Here is a 22,172-nt window from a genome sequence, read left to right on the forward strand (position 1 = left end):
CAGAGCTGGGCCACTTTCAGTAGTTAGTCTGCTTTATTCAAATGAGTTTACAGTGCAAATGCCTTAGAGCCAATAATAATAATTCCATGTCTGTTACTTTTATTAAACATATTGGACAACTGAAATCAATCAATAAGTTCTATTTTCCAACATAATCATAAAGTTGATTAAGCTACTCATACACTTACCACTCTATTTGGCAAACAATCTAAAAAAGAAGTTACCATAGAAATTGCCTCTTAAAAAGGGCAAGTTTGTCTTAAAAAGAATTAAGAGTTAACCAGTTTTTCGACTTCAGTTCTCATCTTTTGGTGAGGAATAAGGGTGCTTTTTGCCACAACACAAAGTTAAGTAATTTAAATAAACTTTTCCTGTAAATAAACTTTAGCAGTGGAATGTAGAAATCAAGCAGTATGGCTTACACTTCCAGAAACTGAAGCATGAGCATAGTAGTGCATTATGCTGATTATAATTGTTCTTTAAAATATATTACTTCATATTTAACTAAATGATAACTTCTATTCAGTAGAAGGTTGTGGCTTTCGGACAGAATAGATAATTTCTTTTGTGCTTTGACAGCACAGCTGTAGTGAATTTTAAAAATGCAGTAGTAAGATAACCCTGGGAAAGGTTAAAATAGAAAGATAACTGATAATTTTGATGCTGCATCAAGCATTATGCAATATGTAACTATCCAACTGCATTTTAATACCAACATAAGAAACAGTAACTAAAGCAATAAATGAACATTTTGGCTTTTAGCAAAGAGTTCCTCACTTTTGTAAGCTTAGACAGGTGCAGGAACTTAATTGAAGTCTCTATTAGTAAGGACAAGAGGAGCCACTAAGGTCCAGAGATAGAGAAGCAGACAAACCCAGCTGGAGGTTATCTTCACCCACACGGCTGGCCACTTACTTGTCATGGTTTTGAAATCTGCATCAGGGCTAAAAAGTAAAGAAGTCCATTAGTAGTCACAGAAAGCACTTCCCAGTATTCCTTGGTACCTCTCATATGAATCTGAAGTGAGGGCAATCCTTTGGGACACTCCAGTGCAAGACCCTTTGTGAGAACACAGTGAGACAACTAAACCAGGAGTTTCCTGTTCCTCCTTCGCAGGCTCTTGGTCTTGGAACCCAGTTTTCAATCCTGCCTGCCCATGCTGATGTGCTGCTGTTCAAGGAAGTATTTGCATGAGCTCTGCAATAGACTCCTGGTGGCTGCTGATCTCTAAGTGTATTTGCTAATTAATAAGTATTCAGAATTAATACTGTCCTGGGGGCAGTGGTTCTGAGCTGCAGCAGCAGAGCATATGTCCAAGTGTTTCCAACAGATGTAGGAAATCACATCCTTGATAAGCAGCACATCTGGCTGTCCCTGCACATGTTTCCCAGGATGAAGAGCCACTACCAGCAGGCTGGCTTCTAACAAACTTTGCAGGAGACCACCTGAAACCAATTCCATGGCTATCCTTCCTGCTACTCATCCAGCTGAAGAATGGCAGCCACACTTTCTGCCCTGGCAGCTCTGAAGTAGTGCCTTGGAACCACAGCTGCTGCTTGTGCTGTGCTCACATTTTAATTCAGCAGCACTAAACTGAGAAGGCACAACTCTAATGCCACTGGCACAGGGACACCTTCACCAGCTTGGCAGGAGTAGGTGGCACAAAAGATGCCCCCACAGGGCAGGAATCTCCTATCCACATGGAAACACTGGCACACAGAAGCCATCACTTCCCATGTGGCTCTTACCTGTACCAGTTTGTCAGTGTCATCATGATGTAAAGGGAGGCAAGGAAGAGCATGAAGTGGAAGAAGGTGTAGCTGTACTGAACCCCATCCTTCTCATTGTCCGTGACACGGCGCACTTCTCCATCCTCGGCAGCCCCGCTGCCTGTGCCCACGGTCTCCTCCAGGATGGCAGTGTCACTGCCAGACAGCGTCAGCTTGTTCACCTGGCTGTTACTTGAAGAGCGGATGCTGCAGTGTAAAGAGAGACCTGGTTAACAACTCCTTTTACAGGCAGGTATGTTTGCTAGTAAAGCAAGCAATGGACCACAATGAATGTCTAAGACTAGCAAATAATATTTTTTAAAACCCATTTGGAAGCGTAAGGAAATTCCTCCAATTGTTTTTATCCAAGCTTTTGTTAACTTAAACAGCGTTCCTAGTCCCAAATCATAGAAAGGTGTGGTTTGGAAGGAACCCTAAAGATTATCCTGTTCCAACCCACTTACTGTGGGCAGGGACACATTAGACCCTAGACCAAGGACAACAGACCAAGTTGCCCAGAGCTCCATCCAGCTTGGCCTTCAACACTTCCAGGGATGGAGCACCCATGGGTTCTCTGGACAAACATTCCAGTGCCTCACCATCCTCACAGTGAAGAATTTTTTTCCTAATATCTAATCTAAACTTACTCTTCCAGTTTTCATCTGTGTCCTTGTAAAAGTCTCTCTCCATGTTCCTTGTAGGCTCCCTTCAGACACTGAAAAGCCACAATTAGGTCACCCCAAAGCCTTCCTTTCTGCAGGCTGAACAAACCCAGTTCTCCCAGCCTTTCCTCACAGGAGAGGTGCTCCATCCCTCTAATCATCTTGTAACACATGTTGTTCTATCGATTTGGCTTACAAGGCTTATCCTCATGCACAAAACAAAAGCAGGTTTATGAGCCACATTTGGCCTTGGGCCTGAGCCAGCAGCTGGATGTGAATAAATGCAGGTACATTTTGCACTAGACCCAGATTCAAACCAAAGAGGCAGACAAATCCCAATTCTTTATCACTGGTTATCAGTGCAGATCCTACCTGGAATACAAGAGGCACAGGACAAAGATAACCAGTCCAACAACACTCTGGGCATCCCACCACTGCAGGGACTTGGGTGGAGCAGGAGTGGCAGGTGGGACAGTGGCATTGGCTGGAACAGCTGTGGGTGCAGCTATCTGGGTGATGATGTTGAGCAGACTTGGGTTACAGTTTCTTTCTGAAAGGGATTTTAAGGCAGATTAGAGGGATGAGCTTTGCCAGCATGTAGCTAAGAAAAGATGACAGGTAAACGTGCAATTTTTCATTCCCTTTAACTGCTGATCTCTTCAATTCTCCAGAGGCAGAAATTGCCTGCAATATTTTTCCTGCCTGTGAGCTAGACAAGGGCATAATAAATAAATAACATCAGAATTCCCTGACACTGTTTCTTTTTCCCCCCTTACAAACACCCCAGTTTAGTTCTGCAAAGAGGCAGTTTGATGGTTTTGGTCAAGTCAGCTTTTCAGCCTCACTGGATTTGATCTGGACAGATCAGCAATTCCCACAGAGTGATCTGTAATAACCATCAGCAGCTTCTGCTTTGACACCAAAATATGTGACTGGAGACAGCATGTTCCTTACCAGGCTCATTGGACATGGCTGCCCAAGTGAGGTACATGGTGTAGAGTGTGATGACAGAGGACTGGAGGAGGCCAGAGCGAGGCTGATGTTCCTGTTTCAAAGCAGAAGAGCGAGGTCAAAAGGGCAGGTTTTACCTAGAGTTGTATAGTTTTACCACTGCCACAGAAGAAACAATTACTAGCATGAAAACTGTTGCTGTAGAACAAAGCTCAATGCATTTCTATGTTCTAAGACTGGAAGAAACTCCTTAGAGTCATTTAATTTATGCAAAAAGCAACTCAAACACAGAAGGAATAAGCAAACCAAATCCATTTTTTTTGGTGCCCAAGACTCAGTTATGGGCTCTTACTGAGTTAATCTCAACCTTTTCAAACAATTTTGTAGATGTGAATCTAGCATGTGATTTGAGCAATCTCAGTTCAGAATCGAGTAACATGCAACTTTCCTCTTATGTTAAACAAGCTAACCCCTAATTTTAAAGCCACAGTATTAAGCAAATAAATCTCCAGCTATTTTCCTACTCCCTAACAGATTTCCCTGCTCTGCTAGAGCCTTCACCACTAAAACCATGCCAGCAGTCTGCCACATGGAAACAAAGTCCAAAACCATGTTAGCTCAAAAAAGCCTCTCTTCAGAAAATATGTCACTATGTAGTGCAATGGTTTCAGACCAAGATTTTTTTTTTTAAGTTCCCAACTAGCATAGCTTTTATAGCCAAATTTTAAAATTCTTATGTCTGACTGAACTGGTACTACATCCTTCTCACTTCCCTGCTTGGTATGTCAGAAGGAAAGAGCAGATAAAAGTAATACCTGAACTTTTGGAAGGATAGAAACGATGGAGACAACAATGCACAGGATCATGTTAAAGCTTATGAAGAACTTGTTCTCAGTGCAGTCATCAGGCTTCGTGTAGAAAACGTAGAAGAGAACGACAAAAACCAGTGACAAGGCATAGAACAAGCTTGTACAGGACAACAGAGCTGGAGGAAAAAAAAATTTACATTACACATATAGTTTTAATAGTCCATCTAAAGTGGCTTAATGTCCAGCTAACACTGGAATAAGATAGGCTTGCTTCATCACCTGGCAGTCTGAGTCACAAAACCAGACTAGCAGACTGAATTTTTGTAAGGTCTGGCTGAATTTCTGCTTGGGGTCACTAAGCAGCACCGCTCAGAGCAAGGCCAGTGCTGCCATCAGGGGAACAGGACTTGCCTTTCAGCAGCAGTTTAATTAGTTTAACTGGTATCAGGCCACAGTGGCATAATGAGAGTGCTTTTTGCACACTTCTCATGCACATTTATGTGCCCTGGATTCCTGTGCTCGAGGTCACCCATTTTGATTTCCACTCTGTAAGAAGCTACAAAATGCTGCTGTAGCATTCTTAGCTATGAGCTAAGAACCACAACAATTAGCACTTTGTAATTAATGGCCAGCTGGGGAGCAGGCACCAAGGCACACTCGGTGTGGTACTGCAGCCACTGTCACAGACACAACTGAGCTCCTGGGGACACAGCAGGGGAGGGGCAGTGCAAAGCTCAGGTTTGAAGAGAACCAGGCTCCTGGTTTATTAGGACTGTCAGATGTGCTACTCACAAGCCTAAAATATTCTGCATTTTAATGAACAAGAAAAAGGAAACACTGCTGCTATTAATTCCGGGTGTTAACAGCAGTGACTCAGGGACAATAGGGAGTTTAATTCTAGCTATGTCTGCAAACCAGTAAATGATATTCTGAAGGGTACTGGCCAGTACAAACCAATCCCTTTACAGGTTAAGATTCTTACCTGCATACCAGCATTTAGAATTCCCCTCTTCCATTTTCTCAACCCAGCTCTCATTCCAAGAGTGAGCAAAATCCACAAGTAGAACCAACTGGATAAGAATGAAGCAGAAGGCTCCAGAAACACCAATCCAAAACCAAGCTAGAAAAGGGTGCAGGAAGAAAAAAGGTTAGCTTTCATCATGTGCATGCTACCTCCATTTAAAAACAAAAAAACTCCCAATTATACTACAGACAAATAATGAAAAAAACTCAAACTGTAATTAGAAAAGCAGATGCTGTTAATCACTTTGGCCTCAATCTGGCAGGAGCATGGGAATGTTTAGCCCAACATGTTTTCAGAATGAAGGCAACATCATGTGGCATCTTTGTGTATGTAAGTGCCATCATGCCATATTTCTTGGAGGGTCAACAACCCTGAAGTTCCTCTGATGTGACCAGACAGTAGAAGTTTCCCCCACAGATTTTTCAGAGACTCTAGCAAAGTATTTAGCACTTGTCAGTGTCCTGAGTTGCCCCCAGTCCAGTGCCAGAAGACTCAGCTCAGTTGTGACTGTCTCATGAAGTAGAAAATTATTAATAACCAAAACTTAGGCAGTTGAAAAGGGATTTCTTATTGCCGTAACTTCAGCTGGTCACCAAAATGCTGGATGAACCAAGGTATTCCAAGAAAGATGGGCAGAAACTGCATCTTCTACAAGAGAACTTTCACTGTTGCCTAATAAATCTGTGAAAATGTTTGAGCTTATACAAGTCAGATTTCCATGATGAACATTAACTGTACCTCTTGTGAAAGGCCCTTCAGGGATATAAAATGCTCCAACCATGATAGCCACAATAGCAGCTATTTTGAAGAACCAAAACCTTTAAAAGAAGAGAGAAGTCATAAATATTAGTCTTATTCTACACACAGTTCACACACAGTAGTCATGTGCTACATGATCTGTAAGCAGCTTGGTCCTGCTCCAACCAAGGCTTTGGATCATATGATCCTGTTGACTGGGGAGGTTGAGGACTTCCCATCACTGGAAGTATTCAAGGCCAGGCCTGGATGGAGCTTTGAGCAACCTGGTCTAGTGGAAGGTTGGAGGGTTGAAGTGGATGATCTTAAGGTCTCTTCCAACTCAAACCATTCTATATTTTTATGATTTTATGCTCTCCAAAGGTCCCTTTCCAATTAAATTACTCTAAATGATTCAGTCATCTAGTCCAAAATTAATTCAATTAAATCAGGCAATTGGAAATCAGAAACCAGTTTCTGCTGGTTCAGTCAGACTGGCCTTGAGAATGACCCAATGAGTGCCAGAGGCTGCACAAGGTTGGAGATACAAATTAGCTGCAATCTGACATCTCTATGGAAACACAGAGCACTGCCCTTTTGGTTACCCCACCTCAGAGTGGCCCCCTCAACCAGGACACTGAACATCTTACATAAATAGGAAGCTTTTAAGGAAACCAAAGCACTACTCTGTGTTGGGTCCAAAAGAAACCCGTCCTTGTATGCATAGAGGAATTTCCCCAGTGTTCAGCAGAGAAGCTGGAGGGAGGAAAGCAGCTGAAGGGCAGCCAGCTGGCTCACACATACCCATTGTGAATGGAGGCTCTGGGGTCGTTGCTTGTTTTCACTTCAATCATGAGCATGGAGAGGAGGAAGAAGAACACGGCCATGGCAAAGCTGACACGATAGACAGCTCTGTATCCCACAAACACATCACAGCTGACAAACCCATCCAAGTGGGGGATCTGAGTGTGAAGCCCATCGTCACAAAATCCAGGTATCTGGGTAAAGACACATTTCATTGGGAATTTACATCTATATTTGCAATTACATTTTCTAAGTTCTAAGTAACAGCCAAGGCTTTCAGTCAAAAAACTTATGAGAGATCAGAGAACAAAAGACCTTGTGCTCACACCTTATTATCATCTGTCTCTCCCCATGTCAACGCTTTTCACCCAGGAAGGCTAAGATACCACAGCAGCAGGCCTCTGATAACAACTGGCTGTCTCCAGGTCTGGTCAGATTTCAGAGACCAGGCATGTACTAAAAAAGGAACATTTGCTGAATTTGCTGTTTCCACCAGAAGCCATTCAGTACGTGCAGCATCTTAACCCAGGAACAAGGACACTCAGGTGTTTGTGTCTCACACATAACCCATTCCAAGAAAAGAAAATCAATAGTCACTGGCACAAGTGATGACATTTAAAACAGTCAGAAGGAGGTTTTTCCCCCTCCATACCTTTTTCAGCTGCTCTTCCATGCCTGGTGCCAGCATAATGCAGGCAAGCACAGTACTGAGGAGGAGGAGGAAGGCATAGATAAGACGTGTCACTGTCGAATTCTTGCTGTTGGGGCAACATCGGCACAGCAAACACGAGGCACCGCTGCACAGACAGGGAATCTGAAGGGCAGAGACAGGAATAGTAAGGGCATTCCCCTCGCAGCTGACACCGGCGCATTAGGCGACAATGAGAGGAAAACCCGAGCCCCATTTAGAGACACTCCACTCCGGGGAGCACAGATAAATCGCTAATCGGCCTTTCTGACCGGCAGCGCGTTTGCAAACAGCCGGAGATAACCGGGTTTATCGGCCTTGGGCTGCCCCGGGGCCTCGCCAGGGCGGGCCCGTCCGCCAGCCCCCGCTCCGGCCAGCCGGGCCCCGCGGCTCCGGGAAGGGCACGGACGGCTCCAGCCGGGCACCGCTCCGCTCCGAGGGGCTGCGGCTCCGGCGGGACCGGGACCGCGCCCGCGGGGACTCACAGCGGCCCCCCGCCCCTGGGCCGACCCGAACCGCCAGCGGAGGCACCGCACCGGGCAGGGCCCGCTCCCCGGGATAAAAGGAGAGGTTGGGGATGTGAAGGGGCAGGTTTGGGGTAGGAGGGGAGCCCCGCACTCACCCAGCTGGCCACTGAGCAGAGCCCCAGCACGGCCCCCATGGCGCCGCCGCCGCCCCTCCGCCCGCTTCCTGCTTCCGCCCAGAGCCCGCGGCCTCGGGGGGCGGCGCCAGCCCGAGCCGCCGCCGCCGCTCATTGGCTGCATTCCAGCCCGGCGGCGGCCGCCAGCCAATGAGAAGGCGCGATGCAGCCGGGCGCCAGGGGGAGGCGCGGGAGGGTGGGCGTGGGCAGGGCGATGTTGTTTATAACACTTCTTCCGTCTTCGCCGAGGGAAGGGAGGACGTTGATTGGTCGAGAGATCAATGAGTGGGCGGTTCCTACAGCGTGACAGCCAATGAGTGACGGCGCTGGGGAGCCCGGCTGCTGTTCCATCCCTGCCCGCGGCCGCTGGGGGCGCTCGCCGTGCCCGGGCGCGCGGCCGTTGCCATGGCAGCAGCGCGGGCACCGGGAGGCACCGGGAGGCACCGGGGCGGCACCGGGAGGCACCGGGCCGCGCCCGCCCCGCCCGGCATTGTGGCAGAGCGCACCGCCTTTCCCGTCCCCTGCAATCCCGCAGGATGCTCGTGGGCCGGGTAACGCCGAGCCCTCGGGCCCCGCGGGGTGTGACCTGGCGCGGTGACAGGCGCCACCGCTGACCTCACCGGCGCCACCGCCACAAGCGGGATGCCGGAGCGAGCGGGCGGGCAGCCTTCTGCCACTTGATGTACATCTGTGCGCATCGTGCTGCGAGCAATGCCAGTGGCCCAGGGGCTGGCGACACTGCTGTCACCTGCCCTGCCGGGGGCCGCCGGCCTGCTCAGCCTCTGGAAGCCGTTTGACCGGGGCACAGTGTGTAACTCATTCCCCCTCTTGAGCCATAACAGACACGAGTGCTTGTGCCCCAGAGCTCACAGCACACAGAGTGCTCCAGGTTGGAAGAGATCCATCAGGATCATCGAGAGCAGCTCGCAGCCGTGCATGGGACGAGAATCCCACGGTGTGCCTGAGTGTGGTCAAACACTCCCTGAGCTCCGGCAGCCTTGGGGCCTGACCACTGCCTTGGGGAGCCTGTTCCAGCCTGTCCTTCAACCTTCGGATGAAGAACCTTCTCCTAGTATGACTTTGCTTTTCCTAATATTACTTTGCTTTTCCTTTATGAATTGCTGAGCACCGAAGGGTGTCCATGAATTTTGCCTGTGTAGTTAAACCAAACTCTGGGTGGAAGTGAGAAAGCTTAGGAGCTTTTCAGAGGTGGAATTTCTCAAGGAGACACTTCTGCAGCAGCTCACACCTGCCTCAGTTCGTACTTGGAAGGTGCACAGCTGCAAAAGCTGCAGATGGGCTCCTTTAACATGGAAGAAGAGGAAGGTGGAGGAGCCAGGTGAAAGGAGGTGTTGTTTCACAGCTGCCCTGAGCACAGGGATCCTGCTCTGGATTCCCAGCACACTGCACAGGTTGGAGCCTGAAGGAGTTGGAGAGGGATAGCTGAATGATTTCACTCCTCCTCACAAAAGTCTGGGAGCAAATGAAATGGATGAGAGATGGCTGTGATGATGTAACAGCACAAGGACTTGACAAAAGTTTGCACAGAGGTTTAGGAAAGTAGTTTGCATTGGTTTTACTTGTCATTAGGGCTGAAAAATATCACAGGACAGGGTCAGAACTGACCAGCTCAGGTTACAGGATATTTTCTGGCTGTAGCAGTTCCAGCTGTTACACATCACTTTACGCTTTGTCAGACCCTTCACACAGTCCCTGTCCAAAAAACCTGCTTCCATCACAGAAAGGCACTAATAATCAAAATGACAGCTTTACTGCCATCTAAAATTGCCAAGAAATGACAAAGAGCATCCAGTAAACCTGCCACTTATTTTCCACAGCAGTTTTAACACTCAGAATATATGAACACTGTGTTAACAGTATCATCTCTTGCAATCAGCCTTATTCATGAGGACATACAGGCTTCTTTCAGAAAGAGGTCACTCCATAAATCATTGGAACTGTGCTGCTTTCAGATAATAGATGAGCCTTTACTTTATTGCTAATGTATTTTTATTACCCTTCTGGTTGCGCTAGCTGGATCTCTGGGAAAGCTTTTGCCATATCGCTGCTCCTTCACTGTTTGTTCCAATGAATATACGCAGAATAAAGGCACAATCACAAGTTCTGTGTTCCCAGTAATTCTGGGCAAATAATTCAAATATATTGGAATATTGTGTATTACTAATGCAGTGATGAAACTTATCTAAATCTTAAACCTGCAAGTGTTTTCTTCTTGAGAAATTTATGAGACAAATAATATTTTAAGTACTGGTGATCCTCCACTGGGTTATGCTGGGCAGAGACAAGGGGTGCAGATAAAAAGCTTTTTCCTTCCACTGTCCACGTAACAAGAGATTTCCAAGTGCTCCTTTTACTTCCCAGCATAAACCCCTCTGATTCTGCATCACATCACCTAAACCCCTACATGTTTAACAGGAGATAAGGATGAAGTCAGCCTAGGGACTGTCAGCTCTGGGAACAAGACAGGATATGGCAGGAGGTTATCCTGGTTTGTACAAAAATACCCTGCTCTGGTTTGTTAATCAGCTCTGACAGCAGAAAGAAATGGTGCATCCCTTCTGTATCTGTACATTACATCCCATACATATGTCAGTTGAAATGCCTAGAATAAACCCCTTGGAATTAGGTAATATTTAAAGGAAATGTGTCAGATTTAGTCATTTGAAGGCAGTTCTCTGCAGTTCCTTTGTGCAACTGAGCTCATAAAAAAATGTCACTCAAGCTTGTGCGTTAGTGCTATTCTTGTTACTCTCAAGGGTCTCCTTTCTGTGATAACAAAAACGCAGAATTTTTCCTGATGTTCCCCTGAGTATTTGAGGGCTCCTGCTTTGCATGGGCTGTGTTTTTGCAGGTAATAGATCACACAGACACATTATAATTCAATACTCCTTTGACCATCCGGAATCTTTTAGTCAGGCGATGGAACCTGCAAATTGGAATGGCTGTGCCAAACTGCCTGTAAAAATTAAAAAATTGTAATCAGACATTGTCTGTGTTTCTACAGTAGCATTGGCTTGACTCACATGCAGGTATAAACATCTTACTGTCTCTGGCCTGCATAAACTTCCAAATTTAGATGTATCAGCATCACCTTTCTAATATAACCCTCCTAATTATTGGACTTCTGTAAAGTTTAAGCTACATTTACATCTGTGCTTTGATTTGAGCTCCAGAGCATAAAGAATTTTGCAGTTTTCTTGGGACAACTGCTTTTCCAGCTGTTTAGTCCAGAATCTGAGTTGAGCTCTGCCCAACCATTCAGATTTTAACCAGTGCTTTGAGAACATCTGTCAAAGCCCTCATCCATGAGGAGGTAAGTCATGAGATAATGGGCAAAATACTGCTGTGGCTGGCACCACCAGTGCGTTTAATTAGTCTTTAAACGTTCAGAATTAACAGCTTCTACAAAATCACGATGTACCAGCAGGGTAGGAAGTCCTGCCAAGTATAAATATTGTTAAGTTTGTGGATGGCTTTCAGTGGTGTGTGATCTCACTGTGTGCTGTGTGTACAGGGGCTCACTCAGCGCTGCTGTGCAGAGACCAGGGCCAGCTCTCTGCTGCCATTCCCTGGGGACACGCAGGTGAGGGGTGCCAGTGGCCTGGCTCATCTCTGCACACAGCCTGCCTTCACACTCACCACCTCCTGATGTGACACCAAGAAAAATCAACCTAGTCCATGCCCTTGAGCTGATTTCTCTGCAGTCCCTCGCTCATGATTTTATAAATCTCTTCTCCCCCTGACTGTGTGCTCTGTGACTGTATTAGCACCTGCCTCTGCACTTCTTAGGCTCTCTATTTTCCTATCATGTCATGGATACGTGAGTCATCTTATTTGTGATCTGCTGAGCTGAGTGAGAGTCATAGTAGAGTTGTGTGCTTCAAGGCCATTAGTAACGCAGCTAAAACTTGCATAATATATTCTTCTGTGTCTAAATCCCTGAGAGATTGAGTAACTGTTTTCTTTTTCACCCCAAGTGACTATGCAACAGGATGAGTCATTGCTGTTATGATAGAGGAATTGTAATCTCTGTGTCTTTCCAGTTCTGTTTGGCCAGAAATTTATTTTATAGGACACCTTTGTTCAATCTCCTCTAAGTCTTTATGTGTCACCAGAGACCTTTTCACTCTCTTCAGTTCACTTAAGATCATGTGCTCTGGTCTGGAAACTACATTAGTTTAGGTTATTGGTGAAACAGATGGAGAAAAATGTTCACCTTAATCTAATACCGTGGAATGATATTACTGAGTTCTTTCATCTCATTATTTATGGAAGCATTAAAGAAACATAAATGTATTGAAAAGTATTTAAATAAAATTAAATAAAAGCTTATATAAAAAAGCCACCCATAACAATAAGACAAACAGAGATAGATTGGAGGGAATATTTTGCACAAAAGATCTGCAGTGACATCTGTGAATGAACCATGGAAGGCACTAGCAACAGATGGCTGGTAAAAAGGAGGAGGGAGTGAAGAGTTTCATGACAGGTGAATGTGGTGCCCTGTAAACAACACAGGGTGCTCAGACAGGGCCCCCAGGGGTGCAGGATCTGACCCAGACAGGGCTGGCACTGTTGGATCAGCCCCAGCCCTGTGCTGATGTCAGCTGCTTGTACCTGTCCCAGGAGGAGCCTTGGGGGCAGAGGCATTGCTGGAGCTGGCACCTTCCCCATCCCAGCTCAGCAGAGCCAACACCAACCCCTGCTCCCCTGGCAGAGCTGGGCTGGGCTCACCTGTGCTGCTGGAGCACCTCAGGCTGTGCAGGGCATTGAGCACCACACTTTTAAGTAGCCACTTCAAGAGTAGGCCACAAAGCAAGCCAGTCTTCCACTTGAGCATTGCCAAAGCACACTTATAAATGTTGCAGAGTTTATAGTTTCAAATGGTTTCATGCCTTTTCCTTACTTGATATATTATCTTTTTATTAAGGCAGGATTTATTTCCCCTCTCTCTGTGACCCCATCTCTCCCCTGAGAGCCTGCACTGAAATCCAGCTGGCCAGCCTTTGTGTATCAGCAGAGCAGCTTCTAGTGAAACAACAGTGGGAGGAAAAGTCAGGAATTTCTTGATTTAATCCTGCCTTGAGCACCAACAAGTTGTGTGGCTTTAGGTGAGCCACCAGTCTATGTGAGTCAATATGTAATGTGAGAAAATAAGCATATCCCAGAGTCATGGCAGACTCTGTTCATTCATCTTTGAATGCAGCTTAAAACCCAATGAGTGCCTGACCCATTTTTTTCTTGCACTAAAAAGAGCAGTACAGAATCATACTGGCCATGATAATTTCTCTTAGCTGGAGACTTTTTTCCACTTCTTTTCCACTGTCCCCCCCACTGCTGCTTTCCAAGATGCTCTGAAGCCAGTGAAATAGTTCTTTCTCATAAATCTTTTAAATCATGTAAATCCTCCCAGCATACCAGCTGACATTTCAGATGTTGCATTTTTGCATTTGTGCCAGGAAGCTTTGAGCATGTTACAGTTGCTTATGTTGTTATATTTTTTTAAAGGAGGCAAAACAGTTCCTTCCTCTTGAGTCTCCAGCAGAGACTGTTTCTCCTTGAGAAAGGAGTTCACATGATCATATAGATGCGTCAGATAAATCCCTTCCCACGTTTGATATTTGCTAAGTTGAATGATTGTTATTCCAAAGCCATAGCTGGGATGGTTGTGTGATTTAACATCTCCAGAGCAATTTTTTCTTCTATTCACAAGCTTTAAAGAAATAGTCTAAAAACAAAACCCTTCAACTTAGAAAGACTCAGTAATTGAACACACTCAGCCATGTTATCTTCACAAATATTTCTCCCTGTTTGTTTGTTTAAAGTTGGCCAAGAGTTCCAGAAATACTTTTAAGATAACCAAAATGGGCATCCAGCTCAGACAGGAACTCTGTATTTAGAAACTCTGAAATACGACTGGGGGGTGGCTGTGCTGTTAACTCTTTTCTGGTTGTCCTGAACCTCCGTGGCATTGGGGAATGAGTCATGACATTCTTTATCTAACTGTTTTTCCCATTCTAGATGACTTAGGAGAAAAAACGCGCTGGGGAAGTCTAATAATACAATGCCATGCTAGTCACATCTCTGGGGTCAGTAGGGCTGTTGCCCAAGAGGGTGTAAATCAAGAGGTTTGCAGAAGGCAGCGCAGGGCAAGAACTAACAAGGCTCAGCATTCACAGCATCCACGTGCACTGGGGGCAGAAACAGCCACAATCTTAATCCTGGAAGGGAAGGAAGGGGAAGAACTGAGGGCTGAGTGTTGGTTTATCAGGGGATCTTACAACAGCTTCCTGCTGCAGAACACACTTGAGAAAACTGAGCTGCAAATGCACGCAGTCGTTTTGAAGTGCACGTTAAGTGTGTCGTGTTCCTGCGAAGCCGAGCGTGTCCATAGGAAACAAAAGCAGGTCACTGTGCTCAGCGTGACGTACTCAGGTGCTTCAGTGGCAGAAGCAGAGTCATTTCCCCCTGTTACAAATAATAGTTCAGTTCTGAATTTGTTGGCTTTTTTGAGGTGATGGCAGAAATTTCTTCAGACTCTACAGGACAACTTAAAATTTTTAATTAAAAGGTGTGCTGGTATAACTGTATTTCTTACCTTGTTTTCCCAGGCTTGTGCAGAATCCAATGCCTGGACAGGCACACAGTACAATTCTTGTGGATATTTTCTTTACAAAGCTGTTTGGTTTTTTTTCAAACATGCATTTTGTATCATTACAGTCTTCAAACAATTTAATGCAAGATCCATCAAAGCAATGCCCCTGTGTGTTTCAGTGTATGCCACACTAACAGTGGGTTCTGGCTGAGAAGCAGTCCCTGCAAGAACTGAGCTCTCCCTCCAGCCAGTGAAGGTGGACAGACAGGATGAATTTCTCTCTGATACCTGATCTACCACCGTTCCCTTAGTCCTGGCCTCTATTTACTGTCACGGGAACTTTCATGTCTTATTTTTAGATGAGCTTTTGTGGTTTTAAAATTAAAGTCTGATTGTAGCTGGGTATTAATTTCAGTGAAAAAAATAACGTGGAAAACCTGACACATGCTGGTCAGCAAGAAACATGCTTGAAGAAAATTACCTGTAGGGCTTCAAATTTACTTAGTGTTTTATGGTTAGGCACCAGCTGATGTGAAGATGTTGCTTAACTGAAGAGTCATTATTTACCATTAATAAAACTGATACCATGACAAATTCCTTATGGCGTAGATGTGCTATCATATCTTGGCAACGGTAGCAGAAGAAATTATTCTGCCTGGCTTGCAGGCTTGTCTTCATTGTAAAAAGAAAAATAATGAGGCTGTAATTACCCAGCTTGGAACTAAACGAACCCAACTGAAAGTGCTGAATGATTAAAGATGACTCCTAACTGCTTCCCAACTGTGGCTTGTTTGGATACCATCACTGACAGTGCCAGCTCCTGGCTCTCCCTGGGCTGGATCCATGGCCAGCAGGCACAGCTCGGTTGTTTGGACTGTGGTGGTGTCCCAGTTTGAAGCACCGTGGAACAAATAGTGGTAAATATTCCACAAGCCTTGCCAAAAATGACCTGTTTGCATGAGGAAGTCAGCATGCAGCAAATTGGGATGAAACTCAGAGCACACAAACCCCTCCATATAGTTTCTTGGGGTAAAGAACCTGATCAGGTAATGGTTTACTCTAAAATAGTAATTATTTTGCAGGTGGGATCATACACTTCTCCCTCCAACATCCAACATTTCAATATGAAATCTATCATGTTTCTCTAATTTTGCATCTTAATTTTATCTAATAAACCAGTAGATTCAATAGTCTGATTTTTTTCTCTTGTGCAAATAAATATGGGAAAAGCAGGTTTTTTATTCTATTAATTCTAGTTCTCAGTTTCATACAATTTCTTGTTAACCAGTAACACAACATCTAGCAGACTTACTTCCCAGATTGGTTTAGATACTGAAAAGCTGGTGACTTTTTATCTTCAGGACAGAAGTGGAGAGGTAGGGATGAACTTCCCCTGCAATGAAGAGGCATTAAAGAATGTTTCCAGATGCCCAGCTGGCTATGTTCTTGTACAACTCATCCTTGAAGACAGCTGAGATTTAATTATATTATTAATGATAAATTACAGTGCCTGGAGACTTGGATAAATAATAACTAAAAGGGCCTCTTAGCCACAATAAAGTGGATTTTCCTTCCTGGTTGCCCAGTTTGAGCCCTTGTTCCTGCAAGAAAGCAGGTAGTGCTACAGTGGAGCACACACCTCTTGTCTGACCTGTGAGATCTCCTGCTGGTTGCCATAGAGATGGAGAGATGAGGCCCTTTTGTGTAAGAGTTCTGCTCTGCAGGTGCCTCTTTGGTCCCACGTCCCCCTTGTCAGCAGCTCAGCCCTGGGACCCACGGCCGCTGCGGGACACGTGCAGGTGTCCAGTGTGGTGTGGAGACTTCTCCCTGGAACACTCCTGTGCAGAACAGGCAGCACATCAGAGTGGGTTCAAAGAGAGAAATGGATCTGTCCATACAGAAATAACAGCACAACTGGCACGCTGATGGCTTGCTGCATACCTGGCAGGTCACATCCCTGCCACCACCGCTGTGGGAGTCAGGAGCCATTGGGCACCGCAGCAATTTGGGCAGAGGGTACTTTGGGTGGTGACTGGCATTTACTTCTCACTCAGAGGGCAAGGAACCAGCCCCAAACACAGACTTTTCCATCAAATACAACTGAAAGTTTCTGGCCCAAGACAGCCTGGATGGTGGCTTTTATTAAAAGGTCTTCTGCAAGACCTTCCTGAGACATCTAACTCGGGACTGTGTGGAGCTAAGGTTTTAACATATAGCTCAAGAAAGCTGATGCCTATTTAAATGCTATTGCTAGATTATTCTTGCAATGGATAATCAGAATAAAGACCCTTGACCTTTATCAGGCCAAGTTTTACAAAGCTGAAAACAATTGCTCGAGAGATGTTATAAAAAGAAATTATTTAATCCACAGAAGTGAGTGGCAACAGGGGTCTGTATGAAAACATTTAACTCTGTCTCCAAAAGGTCATAATCCTTCCTAAAACACCTGTCCAAGAAAACCCAGCCCAGCACTGGGAGAAAGTAAGAATCTGAAACAAACATAGTGAACTATATAGTGAAGTAAGAGAGTAAGAAGAACCCTTTAAAAACTGGAAATCCTGGAATAACCATAAGGGAATAATCATGACAAACAGTAGCTCATAAAATACTTCTCAGAGCAGCAGGGAGTGAGATTTGCCATGATTAGGTGAGGAAGGTCTGTCTGCTGGCACAGAGCCATTGGGCCATCCATCTGTGATGGCCATGGAGGAGCTGCCAGTGACAGCAGACAAGGTTAATGCTCTGGGCTGGGTGAAAATCTGTCTCTGTAGCGGTCATTTAGCTGTCTGTCCTTCCACCAGGCACCTGCCAGAAGGAGATGATAGTACAAGTACCTCTTTAACTTTGTCTGTCTTGGCTATTTAAAGGAATAAGACTTCTGAGGATGGGGCTTTGCTTTAGGATCTACTGCTTCAGTAGGGAAGGAGCAGGGATCTCAGATTGAGACACTGATGTCACTCACTGAGAACTGATGGCTCTGCCTCCTGGCAATTCCCATGCCCCACAGCATCCTGCATTCCTCCCAGGAGCCAGCACTGTGCCCACAGCTGGCAGGGAAGAACAGGGCTCCCTCAGCCACTGTGCTCACCCTGGGGTGGCAGAGCCTTCTCTGGGCCACCCAATATGCAGGGCAGCCCTGTCACCACATCTTACACCTCCCTGCATCAGCCACTGTGCACCTGGGCAACACCTGAAACCCAGGGCATGTTGCCAGCACGGTGCTGGGAGCGGAGGGCTGTGTGCAGGGCCCGAGTGAAATGCTCCCAGGTTACCAGGCAAACCCTGGTTTTATTTCATTTACACTGTTGACACAAACAGAATATTTTGTTCTCTGACCAGAACACAGAGCTCTTCTCATGGAGCACCCTGAATTCCTGCTGCTCTCAGACAAAGTCACAGTGATGCTGCACCTCCCTGATCTCAGGGTCTGTGGCCTCGGGAAGAGCTAGAATGGATAAATGGCACCATGTCTAAGGGCATGGGATAGCACAGGACACAGGAGCAGCCTTGCTGGGCTCATCCTGGCTGTTGCAGTGGTCAGCTGCTTCACAAGAAGGCATCTGGTTACAGTACTCCCTTAATCAACCAACATGGAAAGCAAGGAAACGTAACAAGAGGTTAGGCTGAGGTTTTTCCCCACCATAGGTAGAGTGTGAGTGTGTATGGTGAAGCCTGAGGGTTGGAGTCCTCAGACTCACACAGAGGATTAAAACCACCAGTTGTATCCCTCACTATTCCAGAGCAGGAGTCCTCTTTGCAGACTTTGTGGAATAAAGTCATATAAAAGCCCATTTAGCTGAGAGCACAAGTTCAAATCAAAATATTTACTTGTCTGCTGCACATGGGCAACAGGAATCTTTGTGTGCCTGCCAACCACCGGTGAACAATCAGCTGTTGGCTGGGTGGCTCTGGCACATATTAAACACTGACAGGGATGACTATTTGCTTCTCATTTATCAACAAACCCCTTTGCTCTTCAAAGGGGAGAAGCACGGCTGCCAACCCAGCCTGCTCCTTGATTTCTTCCAGCTACATTCTCTGTCAGAATCAGAGAGACAAAGGGAAGAAGTACCTGTTTATGGACCTCAGGACATCTCCTGCTTCCTTGCCAGTAACACCTGAGCAGTCAGTCATGATCAGCTTAAGCAATACCTCTCCTACTGCAGCTTCTCATCCTGACAATCATTTTTAGATTTTTCTCTATATCTGACCCTTGCTAGCAAGCAGGATGAACCTATTTAATTATTACTTGTATGTTCTTCCCCCCTCTGAACACATCCTGAGCCAACAGAGATGTTATTCACCCTGTGTCCCAGACAAGAAAGCTTTTACCACAAGGGATGATTTTCTGATGAAGCATGTGCTGGATGTGTGACCTTTGTGGGTTTACACTGGAGAAGCTTCTGGAGTCCTTTAGACAAACAAACCCCTGAGCAAGCAGGATTTGTGCGTGTTTTGTAGCCTTTGTGCCCTGGAGCCGCTGCCACGCTCGCTCCCATCAGCAGCAGGTAAAGTTCCTCTTGTAGAGAGTGTGTGAGGGACTCTGGAATGGGCTGTGGGACCCCTCGGGAAGAACGAGGTGTAGGCAGTCTGTCCTTGGGACTCTGGCTTGCCATGAGAGCCGAGCTGGAGATCTGCTTGTGTTCGCTGCAGCTGCAAAGAGGTAATTGTCAAGTGACTTCTTTCTTTTGCTGTCAAGTGACTTCTTTTGCAAGAGCCTGTGGACAGAAGGGATTTTGCAGAAATGAAAGATGAGAGGGTGCATGTCCATGATGGGCTTCCAGTAAAGCCCTGGAACTATGCTTTGGGGACTATCAAAAACAAAATTCATTTATTTTCTGAACTGAAGACGTTCTCCAGGGAAAAATGAAAAGAAAAAGTTCGGGCTGAGACTCCCATGTATCTAATTGGGACAAACCTTTTGGAGGTGTTTGGCACAGAGGCAGAGGAGATAAGGTCAGTGGAAAGACGTGGCCGAGAAGGGGGAAGGGATGAGCTCGTGGAGTGAAATTGCCCAGAAGCAAAGCACAGCCACTCACTTTCCAATGAAAAGCTTTATCATCTCTGCACAGATTAGTGCAGCTAAAAATAGCTTCAGCTCAAAGTAAACAGTTTTTTGAGTGTGCTCTGCCCTGCTGGAATGCCAGCCCCACATAGAGCCACCATGCCAGCAGCCACAACCGTGTCCCCACGGTCCCAGTGCCGAGAGGGGCTCCCCACAGCCCTGCTCAGCTCCTCAACCCTGGAGGGGGGTCACTAATGAGTCTAGCCTCATTACAAGCTTTTTTGTGTCTCACTTGTTGAACCTTTCTGGATGAGCAACTTCTATAAAAACAAAATGGGTCTGAACACCAGGTAATTCATTCAGACATCCCAACACCCACTCTCTTCCCTAATCAACAGCAAACTGTGTCCCTCCCTTAACAGCAAGAAGAGTGGCTTGTCACTAAAGCTGCTTTTACTTGTTGGTTTCTCTTCTTGTAAATCTCCAAGTGAAGCTGTTATTTGATGGCTTAAGATATCCACTCTTGCCTTGGGGAGCCCAGCACATCAGTGAAATATGTTCTGTGGGGTTTTTTTCAGATCAAAAGTAGTTTATTTAGAGTATTTATTTTATGGGAGGAAGTCTGGAAAAAAAACAGGTTGTCCCATTTTTTCCATGTGTATCTTGTGCCATTCCACATTTCCTTGCAATCTCGATGACATCAAGTGACACGGAGACCTCAGTGCCTGGGAAATGCAGCGGGAAGCTGCTCTTACGTGAGGAGGCTGCGTGTGCATCAGCGGCTGCCACAGCGCTGCTCTAACCCTGGCAGCACGGGCTTCTCGGGGAAACGAGGCTTAGGCTGCAAAAACATTCAGGTCAGAGGCAGGTCAGATCCTTCTGGAGTGACAGCCTGTCTCCTTGGGCTCCAGAGCTTCCCAGAGTGCCCTTTGTGCTGGTGGCTTTCCTTGCTGGGGCAGGCAGCGTGCAGTCCAGCACGGCAGTGCTGCCTCAGGGCTGGGCTTATTTACACTGCACCTCTGGGGATACTCTCACCTCATTTTGACATTTGCCCTCTAAGACATTTGCTGTGAGTTTGTCTCTCTTCCAGCTAAAGGTTGACAGTCAACCTGCAGGGGAGCTTCTTGCTGTTCCTTGAGCCGTGCTCTCCCATCCCATGTGGCACCAAAGGTGGCCACAGCATGGGCTGCCAGCCAGCACAAGCCCATCCTTTCCCTGGGGCACTGCTCTCTGCATCCCATTCTGTGGCACAGAACTAAAAAATTCACAGTTCACTGCAGACCAGCTGCAAGGTCAAAAGCAGCAGAGCCAAACCTCCAGTTGTCCAGAGTGGTAATGGCACCACCATCGATCCTGGACTATGCAGGACAGCTCGGTGTGAGGCAGATGGACACCACAACCTCACCAGAGACAGATGTGTGAGGAGAGTAAATCACTAAAGGCTGATTGTGGCTGCAGCCGAGTCAGTCAGCTCAAGGCTGTGGCAGCATCCGTCACACACGGATCTGTCTCTAACATCTGCCCGTCACCTCTGGATGAATGTCTTATGGTGGACAAAGCAACAGGACAAGAGATGGTGAGCATGAGCATCAGCTAGAAGTTGGGGTCATTGTAAAATGTCAGCTTTTGCTTAAGAACAGGAAGACCGAATACATTGGATGCCATGCACTTTTATTCTAATACGTTAAGATTTCAGGCAAACTTTTTGTCATCTTGGGACTGCCACCCCTTCTCCTGCTTGTGAAAAAAAAAATGCAACCTGTAGAAAAACTGAAACTGCATTTTTTTACTTAAAAAGAGTTTTGATGGAAAATGTTTGACTAGTCCCTGTAGGAATGGTGTTAGATGAGAAAGCCACTGTAAGGATTGTGTGCAGAAAAGGATGGACTTTGTGGCAGGTGCCTTGGGGGGCTTGTTTCCAGGGCTACACACAGGATTGGGAGCTTTGAGTGAGACAAGACTTGTCTTAATTTAGAGGATTATATTTAGGAGGTCATACCCTGAGCTCCTGGCTTTCCAAAGGACTTGGCTGTTGCCATTGTTCTTTGTTGTCTGTTCTGTGATGTACTGGCCACATTCTGCCAAAGAGATGCCTGGGTAACTGGTGTAGCACTCGCATCCTTACCAGACTTGGCCTCCAAACCCTGCAGTGCAAGTGTTAGAGTGAAGCTATAACCTTCTGGATCCTTTTCAAATGTAAGCTGGAGTAAAGGGAAAACTGCAGCCTTGGCCAGACCAGCACAGCAATCTCCTGAGGCTGTGCTGGCCCTCAGCACAGCAGAGCCCTCCTCCCTCCCTGGCATCTCATGATGACAGGCAGAGCATTGTGGTGAATCCCTTACTGCAACACACAGCAATGTGTGACTCAAAACAGCTGGAGAGAGATGGGTTCTGCCAGGTAATGCATCTCAGGAAATCAAGTGGGCTTCCTGGGGCTGCTTTTGGACTAAAACTGAGTTGAGTCAGGAG

The 22,172-nt window shown here is 46.2% G+C and overlaps 1 protein-coding gene across 1 annotated transcript; it reads right to left on the minus strand.

Annotated features, from left to right (window-relative positions):
• Positions 1 to 14: 14 nt before the first annotated feature.
• Positions 15 to 8,222, minus strand: SERINC3 (serine incorporator 3). The gene is made up of 10 exons (XM_058850353.1): positions 8,065 to 8,222; positions 7,407 to 7,568; positions 6,755 to 6,948; positions 5,954 to 6,033; positions 5,174 to 5,311; positions 4,198 to 4,367; positions 3,386 to 3,476; positions 2,804 to 2,981; positions 1,749 to 1,976; positions 15 to 944 (listed from the first exon to the last, which is right to left on the minus strand). Exons 1-10 carry the CDS (start codon positions 8,101 to 8,103, stop codon positions 806 to 808), a joined length of 1,419 nt encoding a protein of 472 aa, XP_058706336.1. The 5' UTR covers positions 8,104 to 8,222; the 3' UTR covers positions 15 to 805.
• Between the last annotated feature and the right edge of the window lie 13,950 nt (positions 8,223 to 22,172).

Source organism: Poecile atricapillus, chromosome 15 (genome assembly GCF_030490865.1).
Source record: "Poecile atricapillus isolate bPoeAtr1 chromosome 15, bPoeAtr1.hap1, whole genome shotgun sequence".
Lineage (NCBI taxonomy): Eukaryota > Metazoa > Chordata > Aves > Passeriformes > Paridae > Poecile > Poecile atricapillus.

Bases quoted from the DNA above. Each gene is read 5' to 3' on its own strand.
- SERINC3 (XM_058850353.1), bottom strand. From the start codon at position 8,103: ATGGGGGCCGTGCTGGGGCTCTGCTCAGTGGCCAGCTGG. The intron at 6,949-7,406 runs GTATGGAGGGGG...GTCTTTACCCAG, and splicing joins TGGAAGAGCAGCTGAAAAAG to ATACCTGGATTTTGTGACGA. The intron at 5,312-5,953 runs GTACAGTTAATG...ACCCTTTTCTAG, and splicing joins TGAAGGGCCTTTCACAAGAG to CTTGGTTTTGGATTGGTGTT.